We start from the raw sequence: 27,781 nt of genomic DNA, 5'->3' as shown, positions 1-27,781 counted from the left end.
GGGAGGGAAGCAAATAGGAAAGCTGGGAAAGATTTCAATAAGGGGATAAGAGTTGAGCAGGGATTCAAAGTAGGATTTTAGATGGGAAAGGCAGAGATGGGACAGAGACAAAAGGGCATTTTGGACTGAGGCAACAGCTTAAGCAAAGGTACGGACGTGAGTGCAGTGTACAATGTTTTGGAAGAATGGAGAATGGTTTTGTATGAATGAAGTGCAAAGGGTACCTATTTCTTATAAACAGACATTTATTTCCAGGTTTTCACTATCACAAACAATCTATACACATCTCTCTTGAATACTTGTGTTATATTTTATTTACATAAACTCTTAAGAGTGAAATTATTGGCATAAAAGGTCTGTGCAATGGAGTGAGAAGGGAGTGGAAGGAGGGTGGAAAGCGACAAGTAAAGGTAAGAGGCAGGGGAAGAGGGAGCTGGAGTGGTACGAGAGGGGCTCAGGGGTTGGAGAGAATGGTAGTGGGGTCAGCAGTACAAGGGAGTAGGAGAGGAAGAAAGAGAGGGTAACAAAGAGTAGGGAGTTGGAGGGGGAGAAATGGTGGTACTTGAGGGATAGGAAAAAAAAGGGTTGGGGAGGAAGCAGGGGAATGAGAGATGGAGGGCATAAGGGAGGCAAACAGGTGTGGTGAGGCTAAGAGAAGATGAAGGGTAAGAAAGAGTAGGGGATAACGGTGAGGTACAGGAGAGGTGGAAGAGGGACTGTGAAGAGGAGAGGCAAGAAAGGAGGAGTAAGAAAGAGGGTTTAAGAGCCAGCATGGGAATATGGAAGGTGAAGAAGATGGGAGCAGAGGAAAGCTGAGATAAGAAAGAGGGATAAGAGCAGAAGGATACGGGGAAGAAAGAAAGAAAAGACAAAAGGAAATCTGTAATGCTAAGGGCCTCGGGACCTCAGAGACCCCCCTCCATCCTGTGGGCCCCAGAGTTCCAAGAGAAATCTCTCTGTCCACAGCCTCTTCCCCAATCTCTATAGACTGGACCCAGAGTCTACCTCCACCCTCACCCTGGACTGTGTGGAACAGCCCAGTTCTCCACCACTGGGGTTCAGTGGCCCCCTCGGGATTCTCCCTGGGCGATTCTGGTTCAATATTCCTGCTCCCAGGTGAGGAGGTTGCAGTGGAGGGTCAGCCCTCCTCCCAGGCAACTGCAATTAGCCTAACAGCAGGCACTGGTGGCTGGGCACTCCCTCCTGTCTCTGCCCTAGGAGAGAGGGAGGGAGTTGAGGGAGGTGAGGCAGGGAGAGAGGTGGCCTGATTGTGGGAGGGAGGCCTTTCTCCTTAGTTAGATGACCCTCCCTCAAGCCCCACCCCCCAGAGTCACCATGGCAACAAGTGGGCGAGCAGACTGCCTGAGGAAGACACCAGGCCTGTGGGTGGCAAGGCAGGAACAGGCAAGGAACTAGTGAGGGGAATGGAGGAAGTAGGGGCTGAGAGGTAATCCAGTTCCTTGGCAAGCAGATGGCCAGCTGAGGTCGCTGCACTGGTCCACATGCTTTAAGAGGGGCTGGGATCCTTCTCAAATGAAAAGTCTGGCTTTCAGGGCGACCACCTGGACAGCAAGCCTGCCTTAGTCTCTGCAGCCCTCTTCCCTAGATGGGCCTAAGTCACTTGCCTCATCTCATCAGTGTTAGGACTGAGCCAGAGGGTATTGTGTTGCTTGGGCAGCTGCAGGGGTCCTAGGCATTCATCCACAAGGAAGGGGCAGAGCTGAGAGAGCCAGGTTTGAGAACTGTAGGGCTGGCTGGAGATGGGGCAATGCAGGGCAAAGGGAGAAATGTCTCAGAACCAGACAACAGTCAGTTGGGAGACCCTTGGAGATCTTTTGCCTGTTTCTCAATTCTGGCTGCATATTAGAATCACTCAGTCTTTTAAAAATGCTCCCGCTTGGCTCACATGGCACTCCAGACCAAGCAGCTAGAATCCTTGTGGGTGGAACCTACACATCTAGAGTTTTTCAAAACAGCTCAGGTAATTTTAATATGCAGAGATCTTAGCCTTGCTTTATTTTATAGTTGAGGAAACTGAGGCTCAGAAAAGGGGGGAAGGACTTGTCTACAGTCACACTAAATAGCGGCAGAGAGAGGAACTTGAAACCCAGTTTCTCAACTCCAACTCCAGGGTTCTTCCTCCTGGACCATCCTATCAGTGACTGCATTCTAAACAGGTCACTGGCATGTGGGGAGGGGAGGACAGCTGAGGAGAACCAGGCCTGCTCTGGGCTTTTCTTCAAATTCCAGCTCTGGCAGGAAAGGCTTCTTTATCACGCCCTGTACTCTGCGCTTAAGCATCCTAGACCCTTGAGGTAGCAGCAGACGATGGGAGGGGTGGAAGCCTTGACCTGGCAGTGCCCTCTTTTCCCTACAGAAGCCCCTTCCCCACGTCCAGCAGGCTGCTGCTGGGCTCACTCAAGTTCTGGCAGATACAGCCAAGTTGCTATGGGAACTGGGAGGGGAAGGAAGCAGGGAGTAACTAGAGGGAACACCAATTAACCCAAAAAGGAAGCTGAGAAGGCTATCCCACCCCTCCTCGCGGCTGGGCTGTTAAACCACTTTTGAAATGGGAGCGGGTAAGATGACAGGGATCCCCACCCATCCTGGGCTCTGCAGCTGCTAGTTTAGGGTAGAGTGGGAGGACCTAAAGAGCCTTAACTTCCTGCTCCCTGGCATGCAGCCCTGGCCCAGGCATCCTCATTCCTATGCTCCCCTGCGAAGAAGCAGGTGACTTGTCCAGGGCCCCAGGGTGCTGCGGGAATGCACACGAGTGTGTGTGTACATACACAGCCCACAGCCAAGACTCAGGGCCAGAAGGTTTAGGAAGAGGAGGCCACCCTGGACTCCTTGTTTTGGGGGCCAGAAAACCCTCCAGAAAGGAGGGCTTCAGTTCTTGCCAACCAGAAAGTTGGCAGTTTCCTTCTTGGATTCCAACTTGCTTCCTTCCCTAGGGCCTGTTTTCCCATCCAAATACTCCCAATAGACCTTCTCTTCATTGCTGCTTGTTGTCCTAACGCACCCCTGGGACACTTAGCCAGGAGCTGCACCTGCAAAGACTGTGCAGGCAGAGTGGCAGTCTGGGCTGGGCTTGGGGGTGAAACCCACTGTCCACACAAGTAAACCACACAAGTAAACCACCCTGCCTCTAGATTTTACCTAGGGGGAAACTGAGGCCCAGAAAAGGGACTTGTTTCAGCCAACTCAGAAACATGCAAGAAATCAACTATTAATATAAAGCCAGGACTAGAAGGGAGTTACTCTGATGATTAATCCACTGTCTCTTTGCACTGCGTCCACACCTAACATTGTGTGAAGGACCACTGCGGGCAGGTCTGAAAAGAGCCACGTGCGCCTATTTCTGATTCTGGGCTTTCAAAGAGTTGCATCAGGACAGGGTAAGGTTAAAGTCAATCTCTCCAACCCAGGGGAGGGAGATAATGGACATGACTCTGGGAGTAGTTCTTTGGGACTGGCAAAGTCAGACTGAGATTAGAGGCATTACAGAGCAAATGCAGGTGGGTGACATGGCTTTACTTAAGTGGCTATAAAAATAAGCAGTAGCTTTCCTGCTGCTGAGAATGAGCAGTCATGAGTCAGAGTGGCCTGGCCTGGCCTGGAGGAAAGACAGGGGAGATAGCTGGAGAGGTGTATAAGAACCCAGAGTCAGTGTAGTTCCAGAGGGGCCAGTTACCTCCAAGCCTCTTAGGCCACCTGCTCCAAGACCAGGGGCAGCCTGGTTAGTGGAGAAGTGGTGTCCCTGGTATAAGAGCAGCTCTCTGAAGGAGCCTAGATGACCCATCAATCAGGTGAGCAGAGGAGGCAGGTTCATGACCATGCAAGAGTGGAAAGGACTGTGACAATCATAACCCCACCTCCCTATCTGCTGTTGGAAGTTCCACTTTAACATCACTGCCACGTCTTATCCAGCTACTGACCGTAAACCTCTTGTCATAGCGCACATTCTCCTAGGGAAGCCCGTACCTTCAGACAACTCTCACAGCTAAAGAATTCTTTCTCCTTTTGAGCTGACATAATGCCTCTTTGTGGCATTACTCATTGCTCCTACTAGCTCTTCTGGGGCCATAAACTTCCTGTCTCCATGCCAGCCCTGCAGGAGGTATTTGTAAACTTCCTTGAATCAGGCCAGGTCTTCCAATTCATTTTTTTCCTGCAATGATCACTTTTTGAACATGTTTGAGTGCCTGGCACTGTGCTGGAGAGCTAAAGATGACAGAGATAGGGAAGACAAGATTGCTATCTTTAAGGAGCAGGAGAGACAACCTTGTGTATCAATCATTAAAAGTCACTGTAACAAGTAGTATGTACTTGGTACAAGTGATCCCATAAAGGGAGGAAGGATCAACTGTGTTTTGAGGGGTGAAGCATAAGAAAACATTTCCATATGGGAGAGGCTAGAGTTGGAGCTTGGAAAAAATGAGTTGAAGTTCACTGGATAGAATATGGCAGGAATAAGTGCACTTAAAGCAAAGGAATAAGCAGGTATAAAGGCCTGGGGGTTTGAAATACTGCCAGATTCAGACACTGTTGGTAGTTCAGCATAGTTAGAGGATACAAAGGGGGCCATTATGGGAGACAAGGCTGCAGAGGAAGGCCATGCCCATAATATCATAATATATTATGATATGTTCTGGATGCCAGGCTTCATCCTATAGGCAACAGAGAACCTTTCGTGAGTGTTAAATAACTGCTTTTAAAAGACTGCTTATCACTTCTATGACTAACTTTTTAGATTTATATTCTGAAAATGTGGATGATGGATTATAGGCATCAAGACTGGAGGTAAAGAGATCAGCTAGGAAACTATTGCCACAATCTGAGTGAGAGATGGTGGGGGCCTCAACCGAAGCAGTAGCAGCAGAATTAAGAAATGGAGAGAAGGGGATGGATATGAGAAGAGATAAATTAGGGATATGGGGATTGAGGGTGAGGGAGGGGGTCAAGATGACTACCAGGTTTCTTGTTTGGGTGGCAGGATGAATAGTAGTTTCATTCATTAAGGAAGGGAAAGCAGGAGAAGTAGATTTGGGGGTCAAGAAGATGAATTCAGTTTTTGGTCATGCTGACTTTGAAGTATAGGTCAATATATACTAGGCAAGGTAGAATGTCAAGGAGGCAGTTGGACATAATGGTCTGAGTTCAGAAGGAGGGTCTGGGCTAGAGATAAAGGTTTGGGAGTTACCAATGGTTAAGGAGTTAATCATTAGGAACATAGCAGGACTATACTTTCCCACACCTTTTGAAATTAGCTGTGGCCATAAGACTTTGGCCAATGAAATGTGAATTGAAGTGACCTGGATCACTTCTGGGGAGAAGCTTTAAGAAGCTGGAGTATGATTTGCCACATTCTCTTCCCTCTGCTGCTGACTGTGGAAGTGATGTTGAAATGGGTCTTTTACTAGCCTGGATCTCTTGGTGACTATCGTGATCAGGTGCTCCTTGATGACCTGTTTTGGACATGTATTATGAGCAAGAAATAACTGTTGTTATAAGCCTCTGATATTTGGGAATTGTTTGCTACTACAGCACAACCTAGCTCACTCTGACTGATAAAGCAATGGTGGAAGCCAAAGTAGAGGATGTTGCCTAGGGAGAATGAATACATAGAGAAAAGGACCAACAGTGGATCCCTGGAAAACATTAACATTTAGGGGGTAGGTAGAAGAAGGGAGTATGATAAAGATGAGGGAGTGGTTAAAGAGCTTGGAAAAGAAACAGAAGAGAGTAGCATTCTGTAAATTAGGGAAGGAAAGTTTCAAAGAATAAGAGTGGTCAGCAGATGAGGACATGCTGGCAATTTCATCATGGTTAAAGCAGTTTCAGTGGAGCAGTGGGGACAAAAACCAATTTAAAAGGGACTGTGAGGAAGAAAAATGGAGAGAACTATGTGTACACTACTCTTCCAAGAAGCCAAACTAGTTTTTCAACTATTTTGGGGGATGTAGTTTCTATTTCTGTTTTATCCTGGTTGTTCCTATTCAGACAAATTCCTATTTTTTTGTTTTTTAAACAAATTAACTTTATTAAGTTACCACTTCAGTCCTTACATTGATTTGTTTACAAAAATATCAGTTTGAAATACATTATTGAAAGCGAATACACACAATAAATAGAAAATAAGGATGCATGGTGCTGCAGACATATCAACCAATTTATCTTCATCTATTGTCCATTGCTATAGACAAAATTTGACACTGATTCAACATTATTAAATAGCAGTCAAAGGACTGGGGAGAGGGTTGTAAACAAAGAGAAAAGTAGCTTAAAACTCTGGACCACTCAACAAAAAATTATTTATCTGGAAGTTAAACTCAGTTTAACACTGAATTATCTACACTACCCATAGGAACAATTTAAAAATAAGAAAAGTGCCAGGGAACCTTCATTAACAATATTTTTAAGTCAAAGTTTTACTTTATCTGATGACTACTCAATATCCTAAGCCATGAGGCAGGCCCTAAGACAATAAGTTATAAATAGTCTGAATTTAATAATTTAAACATGATATGGTTAATATTATACACACTTCATGAGTATCTCAACCATCCTCTTCAGGTGACATGATAATTAAAAGGTTTAAATTTACAGTTTTGATTTCTGTTCAGAAGAGTGATGTCAGTATTCTAGCAACAGTGATGACACCCCATTATTATAAATATGCTAATATACATATTAGTCTGAATTAAACTTGATTAAATTCTACATACACGTGGTTCCATATTTCAAGTGCAAATTTTCAATGGTACAAGTTTATAATCAAAGCTAGGTTTGACAAATGCTTTCTGACTTCCCTGGTGGCTCAGATGGTAAAGTGTCTGCCTACAATGTGGGAGACCTGGGTTCGATCCCTGGGTTGGGAAGATCCCCTGGAGAAGCAAATGGCAACCCACACCAGTACTCTAGCCTGGAGAATCCCATGGACAGAGGAGCCTGGCAGGCTACAATTTATGGGGTTGCAAAGAGTCGGATATGACTGAGAGACTTCACTTTCTTTCACTTTTCTTTCTGACTTCTAAAAGCAAATGATGAAAGCACTTCCTAAAAGTAAATAAACTAGTTGCAAGTAGGTGACCACTTTGTTTTTCTCTTTATGTGTGATGAACTTCATGAAGCATTAATTCCCGAAGTATATTTGTTTCTGGACCATACAGCTTACATGCTCTTCTTTCAAAGGCAGATATCATCTGCTTTACAACTTCATTGAAAATCCAGGTGGCAAGCTGTGGTAGAAGTTTGCAAAATTCAAAAGAAATTGAAAAAATCCAAAGTACAAGTTCTTGGGTAGCCAGGAAGACCTGGGCTAAAATGCCAAACAGTCTCCAAATGATTGAAGAGCTTCCCATCAGCACAGTATGCCTTTACCAAATGTGGTTACACTAAGGTTACTACTGATATATAGTGCTCCACTGCAGGTAGAAACCCAATTTCTAATTATGTTTTGCAGTATTCAGATCTCCTTGATATTACATCTGATTTTTTTGCACCAAGGAGCAAAACGCTTGTAATCCTCCATTCCTAATACTACATCATATATTTCCTGCATAGAACATCCTATAATTCTCCTCTCTGAATATTCTTTTCTTTTGTTTATTAATGGTGCAGTGATTCTGAAGAAAGTTCTTGCATATATCTCCTTAGGCAAAACTGAAGTGTGTAGTGGAAGAGTTCTGCTCATCAGTATACCACAGGGAGCTAAATATCTGACATTCTGCGCAGGCCCCTGTGCTGGAGCTGGGGCTCTGGCTGCTACAGCCAACTTTGGACAACATCCCAAAACCACCTTTTTCAGGGCCCTCTGACTGGTCCAAGCTGCTATGCTATCATCATCTTCTGACAAGTTCCTATTTTTCCATGTCTCCTGCAACTAAACGCAATCCCTAGACAGAGTTTATCAACAGAGTCAAGTAGAAGTATCAGTCCTCCAATCCTAGAAGCTCTGTTTCTGTTAATACAGTCTAAGAACACATTTGCTCTCTGGGAGACTATATGTATTCTTCTGATAATTTAGTGGAGATGGAGGGAGGAAGTTCTGCCTAGAGTGTGGGATCAAAGACATAGCTTAGATCAAAGTCTCTGGAAGGCGCTCAAGCCTTCTGGTGAGATATCTGAATGAATTATTAACATTCTTGGGACTGTAGGTTCCCTGAGGACAGGGGTTGTATCTTACATATCTGTGTATTTCCCTCAGGACTTCACAAGGAACTAGGTGCATAGAAGAGATGCTTGCTAAGCACTTGAAATCCAAGCACTTAAAAGCCAAGCCTCCAGCAACTAGCCCAGACTGGAGGAAGGTGGAGATCTCCAAGAAAAGGATGGATTTTACAGCTATAATGGAGAAATTGGGAATGCATTAGCAAAAAAAAAAAAAAAATCATAGAAAACTAAGCAAATGGGGGAAAAAAGAGGCAATTATTAACTCCAGGAAAACAAGTTGGCCAAGGAAGAAAATATAATCACAGTATTCTACATGACTCAGCTATGAACAATATTTATAATCTTAATAATATAAATATGGGATACTGTTAAAACCAGAAATTATGATATGACAATATTGGATATATGAGAGGAATGTGCATATGGTGCTACTGGTAGTATGACAGCTAAATCCCTCTATAAAAAGTCAGTACATATTTAAATCAGAAAAAAAATCAAGAAATAATAATATTGGCATATTATTTAGAGATGTGGAGGTAAATATCAGAAGAAACAGCTAAGAAGTTTAGAAGTATTTGACTCTGAAGAATGAGGCTTAGGGTTGGAACAGAGGGCTTCTGCTTTAATTATAAGCATTGAGATTGCTATTTATTATTTAAAAGATATTATATATAATTTAAAAGAGATAGATGCTACAAGGATATATATGTATATATGTGATAGATATACATATATATATGTATATATGTGATAGATATACATATATATATGTATGTATGTATATGTGTGTATCTTCACATGCACAAAGATATTTCAAATAGAAAAGTCAAAAAATAGCAGCAGTATTGGCACATCATGAAAAATGTGACAATAAATATCAAAAGAAAAAGCTAAGTGTTTAACTGAAGATTCAGTATATATATGTAGCTTATATGTCTTTTAAAATTATGAACAAATATTACTTTGATAAAATGAAAATAAGAATATAAACTAATATGCAGCCATGAACTTCAAAAACAACAAAACAAAGTCCCCCAAACTTGACCTGATCAACCTTACCAGACTCAGCCCCAAAACCCCAGGTCCTAGTGTCCAGTCGTGGATCATCTATTCCATCACCACTGTCTGGGCCACGGGCTTGGGCCAGGTTAACAGGCCAATGAAATTAATGAGTGGTCCCATAGCCAAAGAGAAGAACTAGTGTGAGAGGAGGAGAACTTTGGGTGGCCTCTGCACCCAAGCAGTGCAGGCTACCCACCACAGAAATGGTGCCACAACCAGTGTTGTCATTTGAGCTGCACATAAACGTGCTGGGCATGAAATCCCACTGCCTGCTCACAGGCATGCCTGTCTGCCACACGCTGCTAATCCTGGGCTTGGGCTCAGGCAGGCATCTCCAGCTTCCTGCGGGGATCATTCTGAAACCAGCTCCTTGCCCTTACCTTACACCATCCTCAGACACAGAATCTTGCTCAACAGATGACAGGATGGGAAGAACAGAGACCTACTAAAAGGACCTGTCAGTTGTGCTTGGTCTCTGAGGGTGAGGTAAACAAAGGCTTTGGAGTCTTTCCCCTCTGGCTCTACACTCTCCTACCTGAACACGTCTCTGTGTTCTCACTCACTAGACCCTCTCCAGTTACCTTCTGGCTCCTAACTTTCCACCTCCACACCGAACACGTCACCTCCTGCTCCCAAATTACCTTTTCCTCCTCCTAAGGGAAAGTGTTGTTGATCTCAATTGAGTATTAAGCAGTCGTTTAGATTAAACACATCTAATTAAGGTGAGAATAATAATAGCTACCATTTATTAAGTGCTTACTATATGCCAGGCTCTCTTCTAAGCAACTGACATTTATTAACTCATTGAATCCTCACAACCACCTCCTGAGATGGAGACATATTTACAGGTGAGAACAGGAAGGACCAGAATTTAAATAGCTCATCCAAGGCCACACAGGCAATAACAATAATGGTGGCTACCATTTCTTGAGCACTTTCCATTTCATAGGCACTGTGTTCTTGAGAGATTAGCATGTTATATGTTATTGAAACCTCACAATGACCCAATTTCTTAGTTTTGAATTCAAAGAAAGTGAGGTTCCAAGAGAGATGAAAGATCTCAACAACTGTTTTATGTAGTAGGCAGATTTTGAGCCAGAATTTGAAGTCAGGTTTACCTGGACTTCAGTGCCCAAGCTCTTATATATGATATTGCCTCTTGGATGGTCCCTCCATTTCACTATGACCATTGAAGTAATTAGCTTGTTACTCAAATCTTTTTGATGGAATTTCAGGTCAAGTTGGGGGAGAGATTTCTAGGACTGGATGGGAGAGTGATTTTCTAAAATCTGTGTATGCAGCTCATTCCTGATATAAGTTTTCTTTGTAAGGGGGTGTGGGGTGAAGAACATTCAAGTATAAGGGGCTACAAAAGACCATTTCCATTCCTCCATCAAAGCACTCCCTTTCCTCTTTTCTCTAAATGTATGCATGTGTGCAAGCACAAACACACACACACACCCTGGGAGTGTTGAAAAGAGGCAACTGTTCCCGCTTTAGCAACTGGTGATGGGAAGGCAGCTGTCTCCTTGTAGAAAGGTCTTCTTGTCTTTGGACATGAGGTTTCCTGTCCTAGGTCTTATCATGTAGGGGCTCCTGCAACTGCCTTGCTCTAGAAGGCTCCAATACCAGAGTTCATTCCTTTAGAAAGGTTTCAGGGCAGTGACACACTCTACCTAATTGTTCTTTCTCCCCAGTTTGCTCTGTAAATGTTCTTCATCGAAAAGCCTTTGCTCCAGTCAGGTGGTTAGCCAGAGTGGGGTTCTGCCACTAACTGGCTGTAAGAACCTAGACAAGTCATCTGTAAGGAGGGAAAGACTCAGTCACTAATTTGCTATGTGACTGTAAGCAAAGTACTCTCTCTCCCTGAGCCTCAGTTTGTATCCAAGAAGATGGTCCCTAGGGAGGCAGCATGTATAGGGAGAAGACAGGGTCAAACATCTCTAACTTCATACAGTCCTGTGGTCAAAGGTCAGATCTGCTGTCACTAGTTATGAGACCTCACACAAGTTACTTAAATTCCCTGATCTATAATTTCCTCATCTACAAAATGGAGATAGTAAGAGCATATATCCTTAAACTTTCTGTAAATGATGTCTGTAAATCAAGTAGCACAAAGCTTTACCTATAGTAAAATTACACTGGTACAGATTGGGTAGTACCATTGCCTTCTGGTTACTAAATCCCTGGATTTGACCTGGATTCAAATTCCAGCTCCAACTCTTACTAGCTGGATGACCTTGAGCTAGTTACCTAACCTCTCTGAGCCAGTCTTCTAAGTAAAATTGGGATAAATATATAGGCACAAGACAGATATAAGAATTAAGTGAGATAAAGTATATAAAAGTGCCTGGGATAGTTCCTTTCCTTCCAATGCACCCCTTTCAGCTCCAAGAGTCAAATAATAAATGAAAAAAAAACTGCCATAAATGTAATCAGAAAAAATGCATTAATACACATAAAAGAGTACATACAAATCAATAATAAAGACATAAGACATAAACAGACAATTCACAAAGCAAGCAATACAAATGGCCCATAAATAAGAAAAACAAATGTTTGACCTAAGGAATGCAAATTACAACCAATGATATACCATTTTTAGCTCCAAATTAATAAAGTTTTTAAAAATATGATACTCAATACTGGACAAGAGTGGTAAATTAGTCTCACATTTGTGGTGAGGGTTTAAATTAGAATCACCCTTCTGGAAAGAAATTTGTATGCCACAGGCTTTAAAAAGGTTAATACTCTTTGATTCCATAAGACTCATCCCAAAAGCTCATTCTGCAGAATTAATGTATATGCTTTCACGTGTATGAAAAACAAGGGAAAGAATCATTTTGTGTACAAATGCTGATGTAAGCTCAGAAAGAGGGATGGAAGGATACACACCAAACTGTTAACATCAGTGGCCTCAGGGCAGTAGGACTGGGAGAGGAGGGAACAGGAAGATTATTAAATATTTTTTTATAAACCTCTGTATTGTTAGATTTGGTACAATGAAGGTACATTATTTTGTGATTTAAGAAACTTACAAAGTACAGAAATAAGAAAAAATGATTGAGGTAGAAAATTTATTAGAAAAAGAAAATTGTAGATGTGACAAAGATTTATGGACAAAGTTATCCATCACAGCATTATTTATAAAAGTTGAAAGTAAATATCTAATAATAGGGGACTAGGTAAATAAACTGCACTAAATTCATGGGATGGAATATTATATGCTCATCAAGAATGATGTTTGTGGGAATTCCCTGGTCGTCCAGTGGTTAGGACTCTGTGCTTTCACTGCCGAGGGCCCGGGTTCAATCCCTGATAAGGGAACTAATCCCACACGCCATGTGGTGCAGCCAAAAAAAGAAAAGAATATGGTTTGTTAATATTTAATTACATGGAAAGATACTCAGTATAACTTTAGCAATAAGTTAGAAAGAGAAGAGTAAAAAACCTAGATGATTTCAACTATGTAAAAAATATATAGTCACATCCATTAGGATGGCTACTATCAAAAAAAAAAATAAGGAAAAGAGTAAGCATTGATGAGGATGTGGAGAAATTAGAACCCTGTGCATTGCTCATAAGAATGTAAAATGGCACAGCACTGTAGAAAACAATATGGAGGCTCCTCAAAAAGTTACATATAGAATTACCATGTAATCCAGCAAGTCTAGGTATACAACCAAAAGAACTGAAAGCATGGATTCAAATAGATATTTGTATACCAATGTTCATAACAACATTATTCACAGTAGCCAAAAGATGGAAGGAAATGAAAATATAGGTCCACACAAGAACCTGTCCATGAACATTCATAGCAGTTTTATTCATAATTGTCCCAAAGTGGAAACAACCCAAGTGTCCATAGAGATGAATGAATTTTAAAAATGTGGTATATCCAGACAATGGAATATTATTCAACCATAAAAAAGAATGAAGTACTGATACATGCTACCATGTGGATGAACCTTGAAAATGTTATGTTAAATGAAATAAGCCAGACACAAAGGACAAAAAGTATATATGATTCCACTTAAATGAATTATCTAGAATAGTCAAATTTATAGAGATGGGAAGAATAGAAGTTACCAGGGGCTGGGGGAGGAGGAACGGAGAGTTATTGTTTAATGGGTAAAGACTTTCTATTTAGGAGAATAAACACATTTTAGAAATGTATAGTGGAGGTGGTTGTACAACACTGCAAATATACTTTAATGCCACTGAACTGTACACCTAAAAATGGTTAGAATGGTAAATTTGATGTATGTATATTATACTACAGTAAAAAACTATGCCACAAAAAGACATATTGGGAGGAAATACACTAACATTAAGAACATCTCAAGGACCCTTTTCAAACTGTTACATTTCTATTTTTCAAAACATTTCAAAGATCATTTTTTTGGTAATTGAGAAAAAAGTTTTTTTTTCTTTTAAGATTCTGAGTCTATAATAGTTCTGAAGGATTATACCTGGTTGGAAGTTTTAGTTGAGTACAACACTAAGCAGATATGCTCACCTTCTACAGATCAGCCAGGTAGCCATGCTATCTGCTGGAAACCAAGTACAGAGACAGGGAACAATAGTAACACCCACCACTGCCACATGTCCTTCTCCAGGCAGAGCTTGGTGAGTTTGCACTTCCTTCTACCTCTAAGAGAAGCTTAGCCATCCTAGGCCAGGGCTCACCAAAACCCTGGCATGGGAACTGTGTGTCCAAAGCCCAGAGGCTCTGGGGTAACAAGGTCTTATAGTTTTCTCTCCCAGCAAAGGCTGGGCAGGGCTCAGGCCTCTCCTGCCCTGGTTGATCCTTCTAGAAGATTTGGGTTGAGAACATAATAGATACCTTCCCTCCAGGCAAGAGGAATCCAGCTCCTCCCATCTCCTTGGAAGAGCCTTTAGAAATAGAAGGGAGTAAACACCTCTCTTCCTCATCTTCTGTCACCATCCCAAGAGGATACCAGTGATTATCACTGGGGCTCAAGGGTGAGAGACTGGGGTACTGAACAAAGACAGTGCTGGTAGGTCCCCACTTTGGATCTGAGCCACTCCAGGGGCTCCCTACAAGTTGGCACTAGGTGTTGCTGGATCCCCTGGCACTTGGTCAGCTTCTCACTCCAGTCTCTCAGTAGTCAGCTGGGCATTGCCTCTGACAGCTGGAGGGAGTTTATTAAGAACGTCTTTATCCATGTGTGACTGGGGAGACAACGGACAGACCTGGGTTTCTGTGGCATCCTCCCACCTTTCAGCTATGTGGCCGGGATGGGTCCCTTTCTGTTGATGAACCTCAGTTGTCCCATTTGTAAAAAAAGGATTATAAGAGTACCTGCTGCTAGGATGACTGTCAGAACTAACTGAGTTCATGGACACACATAAAGCCCCTGGCATCTCCCAGGCACTTGAAAGCTGGCAGTTTTCTTTTCCCCTTTTTCTTTCTTCTTTGGTGCCAGCCTGCCTTTTGCCTTCTGGCCCAGAGACTTGTGGTTCAGGTTCCAGCTCCTTTTTCCAGAATCCATTCAAACAGGAGCTTTGGCCCTGGCAGCTCCTGTTACTCCACAGTAACTTCTCCCTTCCCCAGGGCCAGCTGCAACTCACCTGGTACCCTTGCTCTCCCCTCTAAGCACCTGTTTGGCTCAAAAATTCAGGCTTTTCTGAACCCCCTTACATGCCCAGGAAGAAAAGTCTGGTCCAGCATCACTGCACACACCCTGGTTTGCACCCCTGTAACCACAGGAATAACATATCTGTTCCCAAGAAGCCTCCTGGTTCAGTATCAGAGAATGGTGCTCCTGGAGGCCCACATTTGTCTACCCCAGCCTCAGAAGCTGCCTCTGGCTTTCCAACAAACACCTGCAGCTGGAATCCACATGCAGCTGAGATGTGAGCTGGGGGCAGGGAGGGGCAGGTCTGATTCTCGTGTGCAAGGGCACACAACAGGTAAACAGCCTCACAGGGTGGGAACAGAAAAGACTGCCCTGAGGGAGAAGTTTTTCTAGGGCAAACTCCCACCCTCGAGTCTAAGGTGTCCTACAGATGCACCCACACACTGAAGGGTGGGTGTGCCCTTTCCCTGAGATACTGATGCTGCAGGAGGAGACCAACACACAGCCACGTGGCTTAGGAGCACCCTCCCGTGCTTGTGATGTGTTTGGAGATCCTTGGCCTTCCTTTAGTCTAAGCCCCACCGGCACCCACTGTCTCCCCTTTCCTCACCCTTCCCTCCACTGTGTTCAGCAGACTCTTTCAGCCAGACCAAGAGATGGGTGGGAGGCTGCTGGGCTCCCTTCCTCCACCTAATTCCCCCCCGCCCCCACCTTCAGGAGATACCAGTGTATCCTTCCTGGAGGTTCCCGTTGCTATGGTGACTATAGTAGTCAGGCACCAGCCTGTGGGAAGGATGGGAAGTTGCCATGAAGAAGACTGTGTGTCTGTGTGTCTATGTGTCTAAGCATGTGTGCACATGTCCACCCTGAGTGGGGAGGAGAGAAGGCAGGAAGGAGAAAAAGAGCAGCGAGGGAGAGAGGGGACCATAAGATCAAAGGGGGCAGGAAGACGGATGGGGATCAGAGAAGCAAACAGTGAGTGGGGTGTGAGGGATGGGAGGGGTGAGGGGGCATGGAGGTGACAAGGGCAAGAGGTATAGTGCTTAGGGGATGAGGCCAGAAGGGGATCACAGTGGGGCAGGGTAAAGGTTTGGGAAGTGTGAGAGACAAGGGGAACGGAGCAGGATGGGAGAGGGGAGAGGGCTGGCTGTTAGAAGGGAGCAGTGAAGGGCGAGGGGGAAAGGAAGGGGTGGGAGCAGGTGGGGGTAACTGTGGGGAGAAGTGGGGACTAGAGGAGTGTAGGTGTGGGGATAAGAAATAGAGAGTGAGGTGCAGGTGTGGTTTGGGAAGGGTCTAGGGTGACCTTCTGCTTACCTGGTGGCTCAGATGGTAAAGAATCCGTCTGCAATGTAGGAGACTGGGGTTTGATCTCTGGGGTCAGAAACATCCCCTGGAGAAGGGAATGGCTACCCACTCCAGTATTCTTGCCTGGAGTATTCTGTGGACAGAGGAGCCTGGGGGATACAGTCCATGGGGTCACAAAGAGGTGGACATGACTGAGTGACTAACATAGAGAGACCTTCTAGCAAAAGGTTGGGAAAATTGTGTGGTCCTTGGTGTATGGATAGGGGATATTGGTGGTGGGTCAGAATTGGGGGGAATGTGGGGATTGGGAGTGGAGTGGGTCAGGATAGGGGTGAAGGGGTTCAGAGTGGTGTGGGCAGCATGAGGCCACCTTCCCACTCCCATATTTACACTCCTACATCCTGTGTGAGCTACAAACACTGCCTTTTTCCTATCGCTGGCCCTTCCCAGAAGCCCAGTGCTCAAGTCTGTGGCCAACGAACTTCCACGGATCTGGATGCCCCTCCTCAAAGCTTTGCCATGGTTCCTAGGAGCCTGCTTCTTGACTGACCCCCCCCTTTCATCCTGTGAACAGGTTCTCTGCCTGTAAGAACCCTGGGTCAGGGAGGCTGACTGTGGGGCACTGTTCCCTGCCTCCAAGCTTGGGTGACAACAGGGACCACTTGCCAACTTGGGGCTCCTGCCCTTAGCCCAGTGCCCTGAGCTTCCTGCTCGCAGCACCAGTGTTAGTCTGGGAGTCCTGATTGGCAGGAAAGCTGTGGCAGGTGGGAGGAGAGAGGAAGGCAGCGAGGCAGAAACAGCTGCCAGCCGGAGTGGAGGAAGAGCAGGGCCCCTAGAGTAAGGGCAGAAGGCAAGGTGCTGACTCCGGCAGCCCCTTCCCCTGCTTGTGGGTGTTAGGCCTCCTTCCTGGCCCTCTCTATTCAATACTGCTGCTGAGGGAGCAGCCTCTGCTCACGAGCCTGAGCTCTGAGCTGACACAGACCTCAGAGGTGGCTGGTCCAACCTGCCCTATAATCTGGAGTCAGTCATCTCCACAGCATGTCCTCCAGGGGTCTGCCTGAATCAGCCTAGACCTTTCCCCTGGGAGCAGGAACTCACATCTCAAGGTACTCTGTTTCTTCTTTGGAAGGAAAAAAAACTGTTAACTGAACAACTCTGATATGCCAGGTCTAAGTACTGTGCAGATTTCTCATTAATAATGAGCTCACAGGGCCATTCTGATGAATTAGCTCCATTTTACAGATGAGAAAAGTGAGGATGAGAGAGCTGAAGTCCCTAGCTCAAGGTCACATGGGTAAAAGAGCTGGGTTTGAGCCTAGGACTTTCTAACCATGAAGTTCCCCTGGGGTTAAGCAGGACATATCTCTTCTTTGGCACCCCGACAACTCTTCTGAGGTCTGAAGTCAGAGACCATACCCTCCTGAGTCTCCTCTTCTGGTGAAATAGCTCCTTCAACTATATCCAGGAGAACTTGGGCTTCAGCCTCCTCCTACCTGCTCAGTGTGAGACCCGGAACCAAATATACAATCTTCCAGGTGGGTGCGGGTCAGTCTAGAGGAGAACAGAACTACTGCATCCTTCCCTGGCCCTATGGCTAGTGAGAGAGCTGAGAACTGGCCTTCTTTTGGGCTTCTATCTCCTCTTGGATCAGAGTTATGAGAGAAGAGGTCAGGGTTTTGTTCTCATCTTCACCATTGTCCCCATCAGACTATACTGAATTTAGAATAGGGAAGGGGCAGGGGTTAAGGAAGATGCAATCAGAACCAGGCAGGGCCTGGCAGGGTTGGGAGATGGAGAGGGCTGGGGGAGTGAGGGGGTGGTCCAGTAACTGTAGGCAGGGCCAGGAGGGCCAAGCAGAGCAGGAAGGCAAAGCCTGAGGGGGTTCCTGCACAGGGACTTAAGGGAGGGGTGGAGAGTGGCCCTGGGGGTTGGGAGAGGCCAGGGTGGGGATGGGCATCAGTCTAAGTTATCATCGCCCTGCTGTGCGAGAGGAAGTCAGTCGCACATTAAGGAAATGTCGCAGCTGGTACTAAATTGGGAGGTGTCACAGGCAGCAGTGAGGACAGGTATGATGCATGGGGCCCTGTGTGGCCCAAAACAGGGGCAGATATTGCAAAGGGAGAGAACAGGGTTTCTGGGGCTGCCCCGGAAAGATCTGAGATACTCGGGACAGGCCCCTGGGGATGGGGTGGGGGGGGGGTGTCACCTGGCCCTGGAGCAAAGTCTCCAGGTTTGGTTTCCAGCAGCAGAAGAGGCCTCCTCACCCTGGCCTGGGGCTGTGGGCTTTCCACCCTGGAGAAGCTTGGAGGACAGGGCATTATCTCCAAGGGGTCCCATTTGGGGGAGGGACTGGGCAGGAGGGCTTGAAGCTGCAGGTCAGACTAGGGATCTGCAAAAAAGGTCTGGGATAGAGATGGGGCACTGGGGTGAAGTGAGAGAGGCTGCAGGAAGGAGGGGAACAGGGCTGTCTTTTCCTGTAGGGCCTGTAATACAGCTGGATTGAGAGGCCTGTGGGTGTAGGCCTCAGCGGAGGGAGAGCACATCCTCGGAGAGGGTGGGAAAGACAGGAAGAAAGCCGTGGAGCTTGCACTGCCCTTCTCCTGGCACAGCAGGCAGCAAGAGAGCAGGCGGAGTTCACTTGAGAGGGAGAGAGAGCGATAGTGAGAGAGCGAAAGCGACAAGGAGACAAAGGAGAGCAGGGAGGACCCAGGCCACTGTGGACTACATAAGACACCATGGCCAAAGCATGGGCTTAGCACCAACACCATGAGGGTTAGAGGCCTGGTACTCCTGCTCGTTAGCTGAGTGGCATTGGGGTAAACTGCTTGAGCCTGCACCTCAGTTTCCCCATCTGTAAAATGGAGCTAATGATGCTGGTATTACCAGCCTCCCCAGGCAGTTGTGATCTCATAATATATGTGAGAGAGGATAAAAACCCTAAGCAGGACATCACCATCAGATGTTCTATTATTCTTACAAAATATTATCAGCTACCTCCTCCCACTTCAGTTTCACAAAAGTCTCAGAGTGTGGGCAGAGCCAGGGTTATTATCCTTGTTTTATGAATGAGGAAACAAAAGCTTAGAGAAGTGAAGTGACGTGCCCAAGGTCACACTATGAACAAGTGGTAGAGATAATCAGGCCTCCTGAATCCAACAGACCAGTTGCCTTTCTCCATCAAACTGCCTGATAAAAATAATCAATGGGAGGGGTTATTATTTAGTGCCACATCAGACAGAGTTTGAAGCCAACTGTGACCTGGAGAAAAAGAAAACCCCATGGGAAAGTTGTGGCATGGTCTCTCTTTTATCCTGCAGATTGTGGGAAAGAAAATGTCAGGGCCATGGGGTCAGAGTGAAGACCACAAAAAGACAGACATCCTTTATTCCACTTGCTAGTGGGCTGCATCCTTCTGTTTGTGCTGAGTGTGTGTATCTGTGGCTGACATCAAGGGTGTATGTCTATCCCTATGTGACAAAATGTGTCCTTTTCTCATGTGACAGTACTTCTGTCTGTGTGTCTCTGAAATGCTAGGGAGATGTGCAAGTGTATGACACCATGTCTGATTCAGTGGCACAGTTTGTGGGTGTGCCGACCTCTCTCCATTTCTGTGTGACTTTGCCTGGGGTGGTGGTGGTGCTGTTTGGCAGTGTGTGCATGTCTATCTGTCTGTACACCTTTAAGAAGTGGAATATCTCATTTGGTAGTGTGAGTGAGGCAGTGAGTCAGCTGAGGCTGAGGGAGGCGGGAGGGAGACTGCTAGGTTACGAGAACAGGAAAAAGGAGAACAAGAAAGTGAAGTCAGGAGCAAGGAGCTACCCCTTTCCTCCCCAACCCCCTGCTCAAATCCCTAAGGAGCCCACCGAGAACTTGGAACCCTGCAGAAGGCCACGGTGTCACATTGCATGGAAAGGCGCACTTTCCGCCCCTCCCCAAAGCCTCAGAGGGAGACAAGCTAGGCTGGGAGGTAACCATCTCCCTCTCAGCCCCCAGTTCTAGGATGGGTGAGGCCAGCACCCCACCTGGCCTCTTCTTCACTTGACCCTTTGACCTTGCTGTTCCTTTTCCTTTCAAAGGCAGGCCACCTGGCAGGCTGCACAAACAAAGGAGTAGCACCATGTCCCAAACGTTTACAGCCCTCACACACTCACTGTCCAGAACGACCCTGCTCAGGGTCAAGAAGTTTCTCAACACTCAGCTCTGCCCCAGGCGGGTGCATTCTGCAGCAGCCTCGCCTCTCCTCTGGATGCCTGTCCCCAACAGCTAGAAAGCCGGCTTTTCCTCCACTGCCACCCCAGTGTGCTGGGAAGGCACCTGAGACTTGTAATGCACCAGCCTCCAGTGACCCTCTCACAAGCTGTTGTGCTCGCTCCCAGCTCCTTCTCTTGTCGGGGGAGAGGAGCTAGCAGCTTCCTTTCTTGGGAGAAAACAGGCACCCCGGGGCTCCACTTGCCTAGGCTCTGACCAGCCACCTCAGGTCATATAAGGTCAGCAGTGTGCTGTGTCCCACGACCAAGCGACCCTCCCCTCACCCACTGGCAGAGGCTGAAGAGTGAGGGCTAGATGGCAAATATTCTTCCCCTCACCTTTGGCCTTCCCCTTGTAGCAGCCAGTCCCAGGACCTTCCATTCCAGCCCAGGAAAGGAAAGGGGCACCGCTGGCTAAGGATGGGGGCTGGGGGAACCAGAGCCCTCTTTCCACCCCTTTGCTGACTTGGGCCCTCCCCCCCAAACAACCCTTCCCGCCTCATGCAGGGGGCGGGATGCAAGAAAGCCCTTGTCCGATGGTGCCCAAACCCAGAATCAATATAAGTTGGCCAGGTGGTTACCTGACCTAAATCCCTGAGGCCCCTTCTCCGCGGAGGGTCTCACAGCAGCACTACCCGTGGCCCACTGAGAACGGTGGGGGTGATGGGAGGCGGTCGGGTGGGTACAGGGGGAAACCTTTTTTCTCCCGGTTCCACCGCCACCGTTCCCGCCGCCAAAGCGGCAGCCGTTGTGGCCGCGGACGCCAGTCCCTACCTTACAGCCTTTCGTGCAGGACCGGATTGAATACTCTTCTGCCTGTAAGTATTTATGCAGCACGAGGTCGAACTCGTCATATTTTTCCTGAGCATGTCGGTCGAGCCGCTGGTACGCCTCGATACAGTTGCTACACACCTCCCAGGCCCCGGAGCCCGGGCTAGCCACCACGGCCAGCAGGTCCCCCAGCAGGTTGTCCAGGCTGCAGTCCAGGCTGTCGGGGCGGTCCATGCCCAGCAGCAAGTCCCAGACCGTGTAGGTGTCGCAAAAGGAAAGAGTGAAGTTCCGAAAGTGGCCTTTGAGCAAGTTTTTTTTGGCGGTGGGGAACTCGGCCGGGGCACGGGAAGGGGAGTCGGGGGGCCGCAGAGGGGGCGCTGGGGTAGTCGGTTCGAAAAGTCTCTGCAAAGATTGCAATTTGGTGCAAGCTGCGTCCAGCCCCGTGGGTTCCGGGACGCCGCCGCAGTCCGGCCCGGGACCGGCGGCGGCGGCGGCTTTGGTCAGGTTGCTGTATCCCGGGCCGCAGGTGCCCGGGGGCGCGCTGGGCTGGCCGGGAGGCGGCGGCGGCGGCGGCGGCAGGGGCAGCACCGCGCGAGGAGGCACCGGCTGCCGCTCCCGGCCGGCCCCCCAGGGCGGCCGCATGGCGCTGCTCAGCTCCCTGGCTCGGGGCCGGGCCCCCGCGCACAGCCACAGATGGTCAGCGAGCAGCACGGTGAAGAAGAGCAGGGACGCCAGGGACAGTCGCCATCGCTGCGCCCGCTCGGAGTCGGCGCAAGGTTTGTCGCTCGGCCTGGGAGCCCAGCAGCAGCAGCAGCAGCAGATAGTCAGCGCGGCGGCGTCTTTTCCGGGCCACATCCAAGCGCCCCTGAACATATTTCAGGGGGGTCCGGGCTGGAGGGAGCAGGCGGGCGCGAGGCCGGACGGCCGTCTCGGGAGGGCGGCTGCGCGCCGCTCCGCGCTCCCCGGCGCCGTCCAGGCTCTACCTCGGGGGCTGCATGGCGAGGCAGGCCGGCCCGGGGCCCCACTCAGGCCGGAGTGGCGGGGCGCTCTCGCGCCGTCCTCGCGCCCGTCCCGCGCTCCCTCGCTCGCCGCCCGGGCGCGGCCGCCCGGCCCGCTAGGCACTGCCCAGCGTCCCGGCGCGGGGCGGTGCGGGGCACTGGGGCGGTGGCGGCTGAGGCGGCAGCGCCGCACTCCTCATAGTGTCGGGCCCCTCAGCTGCCCCGAGCTCAGCGCCACTCCACTCCGCGCCGGCGGCCGCCCGGCTAGCACTCCGCTCCGGCCGTCTCGGCTCGGCGCAGCTCTGCGCCCCTCAGCGCCGCCGTGCGGGCCCGGTCGCCGCGCTCCGCTCAGCTCGCTCGCCCCGCGCCGCTCCGCTCCCGCCCGCCCGTCCGCCTGCCCGCCCGCCGGCCGGCTGCCCGCTCCGCACCGCTCCCTGCCTCGCTTGCGCCCTCCTAGGCCCGCCGGCCGGCCCACTGCCCGGCCCTTCGGGCTTCGCTCGCGCTCTGGCTGTTCGCCGGGGCCGTTGCCGGGCCAGCTCCGCTCCGGCTCAGCGCCCGTCGTTTCCGGAGTTCCGGCTCGGGCGGGCCACCTAGCTCTCCGCGGCGCCACAGGCGCCGGACGCCGACGCGGGGCTTTACTTAGTGCGCCTCTAGCTTCCGCCTCGCGTTCGGACCGCTGTGGCAGCCGCCGGGCGGCACGGCCCCGTGGCTCCCGCTAGCCATGCCCCCTCAGTCTGTCGCCATCTTCCGCTGTGCGGAGAACACCTTGAGAGCCCGTGTGCGAGTGTGTTTGGGGGGGAGTGGGGCGGAGAAAGAGCCACGAAGAGGAGGAGGGAGCGGGACTGGGGCCCCGACTGCGCCTGCGCCTCAGGACTTACGCCCCCCCCCCCCCCCCCCCCGCCACCCCGCAGCCGGCAGCAGCCTGTGCTGTTTGGGGATGTTTCCAGTCCACCCCCAACTCCATTCACTTCAGCGCCTCCGTTCATCCGCCCGCTCTCCGCGTGCACACGCCGCACGCTGAGTCCCAGGCCCCGGCGCTCCCCCTCCCCCGCAGACCCGGGCCCCCGCCTTCGTCCCCGTAGCGGCCGCTCACTCCCCCCCGAGGGCTAGGGGACTTCTGAGGGTGATTGTTAGAGGCAGAAAGGAGGCACCTTGGTAGCGTCTCTTTGCCACCCTGGGTCGCCGCCCCCGTTCCCGTGACTAGGCGACGCTGGAGCCGGCTGCGGATCGGACCAGTCCCTTGTCCCTAACTCCGCTGTCGCCCTCACTGTCCTGCCTGAGGCCAAGGCGGCCTCTGGTGCTGAAGGACAGCTCCCGGCTAAGCTACCGCAGAGGACAGAGCTTGGAGAGCGTCCTGGAGGGGCAAGACAGTGGGTAGTAGCGATGGGGTGTCTGCCCTTAGTAAGATTTCCAGCAACCTCTCCCTGTCCTAGCTTCCTGGCTCCCCCTACAGACTGCTGAGAATAGCTGAGCGAGAGTTAGGGAAGCTACGCCGCCAGGATGGAACCATGTGCTTGGGGCCCTCACAGTCACATGGCACTTGGAACTCAGACGTACAAACGTCCTGCCGCGCCACTAACCTTGTTTGGATTCCACCAAATCTCAGACTGAGCTGGTTGTTTGCTTCCTTTTCTCATTGCCTCCTACCCCAGTAACTCCCACCTCCAATTTTTGATCAACCACTACCAGCAAGGATTTGTTAGTATTAAGAATACCAACAATTAAGAAAGTAGTAGCGTTCATTGAGTGTATACTAGGTGCTAGGCACTTTATATTCATTATTTCATTTAATATTCACAACAGCCTAATTACATAGGCGTTGTCTTATCTTCGTTTATATATGAGGAAGCTGAGATTTAGAGTGGTTAGATTGTCTAAAGTCACACAGCTAGTAACCAATGAAACCAAGAGAGAAACCCAGGCAGTCTGGCTCTAGTGCCTTCAACACTCCAGTTAAGTCCTGGAAAGATAAATGGGTGGAAGATAGTCTTATATTCAAGGAAATTGTAGTCTTCATGAGGAAAATATAGATAAGACATATATTTTGGTTATTGAGAGGACTCGTGGACTGGAGACTTGGGTTCAGGTAATAGTTCTACCACTGCACATGCATTGTGCCCTTGAGAGAGTCCTCTTTCTCTCTCTGAGTTTTGGTTTTCCTGTTAGTAACATGAGGGGATGCCCAGGGCTGAATGAGATGGGTGGGCATCATTAGTGTTACTCAGAGGTGAGCTGGGACAGATGCATGAAAGATTTCTGGAGGAGGGAAAATTTGAGCCGATTCTTAAAGAAGTAGCAGAATTTGAGTGGGTGGGAGGGAAGGACATATTAAATAAGAGGATGCAGGTGAAAAGTCTCAGGGATGAGGAAGAGTTTTGTATGGTTGTGAAGCTACAAGTGTGACAATTTGGCTATATTAGTGGTGAGAATTTGTGGGGAAGAGAGTAAAGGAATATGAGACAAGGGACAAAACTGTCAGGTCTTTGGGAGGCTTATTCATTATACTTCAAGCATTATGCTGCAGACTAGGTAGAAGCCTGAGGTGGATCAAACATGGCTCTGCCTTTGAGATGCTCACAGTTGAATTAAGGAGGCAGAATTTTAGAGAAAGAATTGCAACCCAGTATAATAAGGATAATATGCAAGAGACAGAGAGAGGGCTCCCTCCTTAGAGGGAGGGACTGATCAACTCTGCCAGCATCTGTCAGAGATGATTTTGCACACAGCCAACTGAGTTGGGGAGCATTCATTCATTTATTGGGCTTCCCTGGTGGCTCAGATGGTAAAGAATCCACCTGCAATGCAGGAGACCTGGGTTTGATCCCTAGGTTGGGAAGATCCTCTGGAGGAGGGTATGGCAACCCACTCTAGTATTCTTGCCTAGAGAATCCCCATGGACAGAGGAGCCTGGTGGGCTACAGTCCATGGGGTCACTGAGTAAATTAATTTATTTACTCAGCAAACATCTACTGAGGATCTGTTATATTCCAGACACTGTACTAGGCATCAGAGACACAGACAGCACTAAAATACGTGTCTTGGGCTGAGGGAGTTTAATCCAAGTCTTAAGAAATGAGTAAGAGTTGGCTAGACAAATAGGAGAGAAGGATGTGAAGGATGTCCCAGGCAGAGGGAATGTCATGTGTAAAGGCCTAGGAGCAAAGCCAAGAATGGCGTGCTCAGAAACCTGCAAAATAGTTCATTGTGACTAGGTGTGAAATGGGAGCAATGCCAAAAATGAGGCTGAAGATTTGGCAGGAGCCAAATCATGAAGGGCCCCGGGTGCCATGCTAAGTAGTTTGGACTTTATCCCAAGGGTACTAAGCACCATGGGAGAGGTTGAAAGGTTTTCAGCAGGAGGTGACACAATCAGATTTTCATTTTTAGATTGATTTGGCTGTAGGATGGAGCTGGGTTGGGTGGGGCAGGGGGTGGGGCAGGAGGACTCAAGGCAAGGAAACCAATTATGAGACTGGTTAGTAGTCCAGGTAAGAGGTATTGAGGCTGAACAAGGCCAGCAGCAGCAGGAGTAGAGATAAATGCACCTGGGAGGGAAATGACAGGCGTAGAATTGAACGAACCTGGGACTGGCCTGGATATAAGGAATCAAGTAGAGACAGGGCTTGAAGGAGGAGGATGAAACTAAAGTGTCTGAGTTAGTGTCATGGGCACAATTGCCTCTGCCCACTTAGGAACTATCTTTCCAGAGCCATTCTTTGTTTAGTCCTTGGAGGGTTCAGTGTTCTGTTTAAAAAAGAAGGCTAATGGCTTACAGATACCCAGTTCACAGATGATTGGCAGGACCACAATGATTGACATTCTTGAGTGCCAGTGAAAGAGCAACTTGCCAGGCCTAGGCTATCAGCTCTGAGCACCTCTGGAGCTTTCTGTGAGAAGTCACTCAGGCAAGACTCCCTCCCTTCTGTCCAGCACAGACAGGATGAAAAGTGTCTCACAAAGGTCCATTTATCACAGGAATGCAATGTAGCAATAACTGATCCACACAGTACCCAGTGCACACAAAGGAGAAGTGGTAGCACATCCGTGGTTAGAGGAAGTTCTCCTGCTCTAGATGACACAAGAAATTGGGATGGGGAAGGGAAGGCATTGGCCTCTAATCAGACCACTGGAACAGAACAGCCTTGTGGGTGGGGTGGGGGGCTGGGGGGGGGTGGCTGCTGCTCCCCAGAGCTTGTGGGCCCTGGCCAGCCTTCTTTCCAGCCCATTCCCTATACCTGCTCCTATGTCAGCAGAGTCTAAAGCCGGAGGATAAAGGTGGATCACTTCTGAGGGGAGCCCAAGAAGAGTGATAGAGTGCCTTCGAACTGGACAGTGGAGAGGACAAGTTGGAGTAGAAGGAGGTTTTCCCCATAGTGAAATTCTGACAATTAGGCAGAAATAGAAGTGGGATCCATTTAAATAGACTAATGTGGTGACACAGGGAAATTCTTGTTAAGCTCAGATCTTAAAAGGGCATGGGCAAAAGATGAAAACGAGAGCCCGTAATTAAAGGTGAATCGAAGAAGACCGCCAGGAGGCTTAAAGCACAACTTGAGCTAAAGCTTGTCAGGTGTTGCCTGATCCCATTTTCTGTCCCCTTCCTCCCTCCATAGTTGGACTAATTTCCCTCCCACCTGCAGGCTATACCTGTCCTAAGACAGGAAGGGTTGAAGTTACCCCACTCTGTGCACTGGAACTCAGGAACAAGTAGTCCCTTTGCCACAGGTCTGAGTCTGATCTCAAGTTTCCACTGAAGTTATCTTATTGTTCAGTTCTGATCCCTGGCTTTCTGTCTCATGTTCTATGTCTGAGTCTTGCAACCTGATCACCAGTCTCATGTTAAGGCCTAGGCCCAGTCATGCTCTTTTAGTTCACCATCTAGGGAGAGAGTCCTAACCCCAAGCCCTAACACAGTGGCTGATGGCTTACTGATAGATTCCTTTGATCCTGCTGCCCACTTGTATTTATAAATGCCTGAATGCCTCTAGTCATGTTTACCTTCCATTTGGATGCCCAATTTTCCTATACTATAACCCTAAGTCAGTTAAGGTGTGCTTTAGGCTAGAAATAGACAACTCTACAACAGTAGCTTAAATAGATAGGTTTCTTTGTCTTATGCAACAAAATTTCCCTGAGTACATGGCCCAGGGATGGAAGGGAAGTTCAGAAATGCCATCCAGACCCTGGCTTATTATCTCCACCACCCTTAGGGTCAGCTTTCATCTACTTGCTTTTTGTCTCATAGTGACAAGACAGCTGCTGTCGCTCTGGACCTCCTGTTTATATTATAGACAGAAAGAAGGGGAAACATTCACAGGGCAAGATGGCTAAGGACAATGGAGCTTCTAGAGAGGCTTTACTTTTTTTATCCAGAATGGAGCACTCTACCCAGTGATCTCTACCTACATCTCTTTGACTAGAACTATGTCACATGGACACTCCTAGCTACAGAGGAAGCTGGGAAATCCAATACTTTTAGTTGGGCACATTGCTGCTCCAAGCAAAGTTGGGATACTGTAAATGATCAGGAAAGAGAAATCCATACTAAGTAGGCAAATGGAAGCATCTGTCATGAACCCCAACCACCAACTGCTTGACTGGACCACCTTTCCTTTTTTAG

General features: G+C 48.3%; 1 protein-coding gene and 1 pseudogene across 1 annotated transcript in view; both read right to left on the bottom strand.

The window, feature by feature from the left end:
• NALF2 (NALCN channel auxiliary factor 2) overlaps positions 1–23,014 on the bottom strand; it is a 29,060-nt gene extending 6,046 nt beyond the window's left edge. Inside the window, exon 1 of the mRNA XM_020883012.2 lies at positions 21,167–23,014. Within this exon, the coding sequence (XP_020738671.1) occupies positions 21,167–22,036 (870 nt within the window). The 5' untranslated portion in view covers positions 22,037–23,014. The remainder of the gene's footprint in view (positions 1–21,166) is intronic.
• LOC110130785 (coenzyme Q-binding protein COQ10 homolog B, mitochondrial pseudogene) lies at positions 6,926–8,309 on the bottom strand (annotated as a pseudogene).
• Positions 23,015–27,781: the final 4,767 nt, after the last annotated feature.

Source organism: Odocoileus virginianus, chromosome X (genome assembly GCF_023699985.2).
Source record: "Odocoileus virginianus isolate 20LAN1187 ecotype Illinois chromosome X, Ovbor_1.2, whole genome shotgun sequence".
NCBI lineage: Eukaryota > Metazoa > Chordata > Mammalia > Artiodactyla > Cervidae > Odocoileus > Odocoileus virginianus.
The sequence above is the reverse complement of the archived record's forward strand: the minus strand, read 5'-3'. Positions and strand labels throughout refer to the sequence as shown.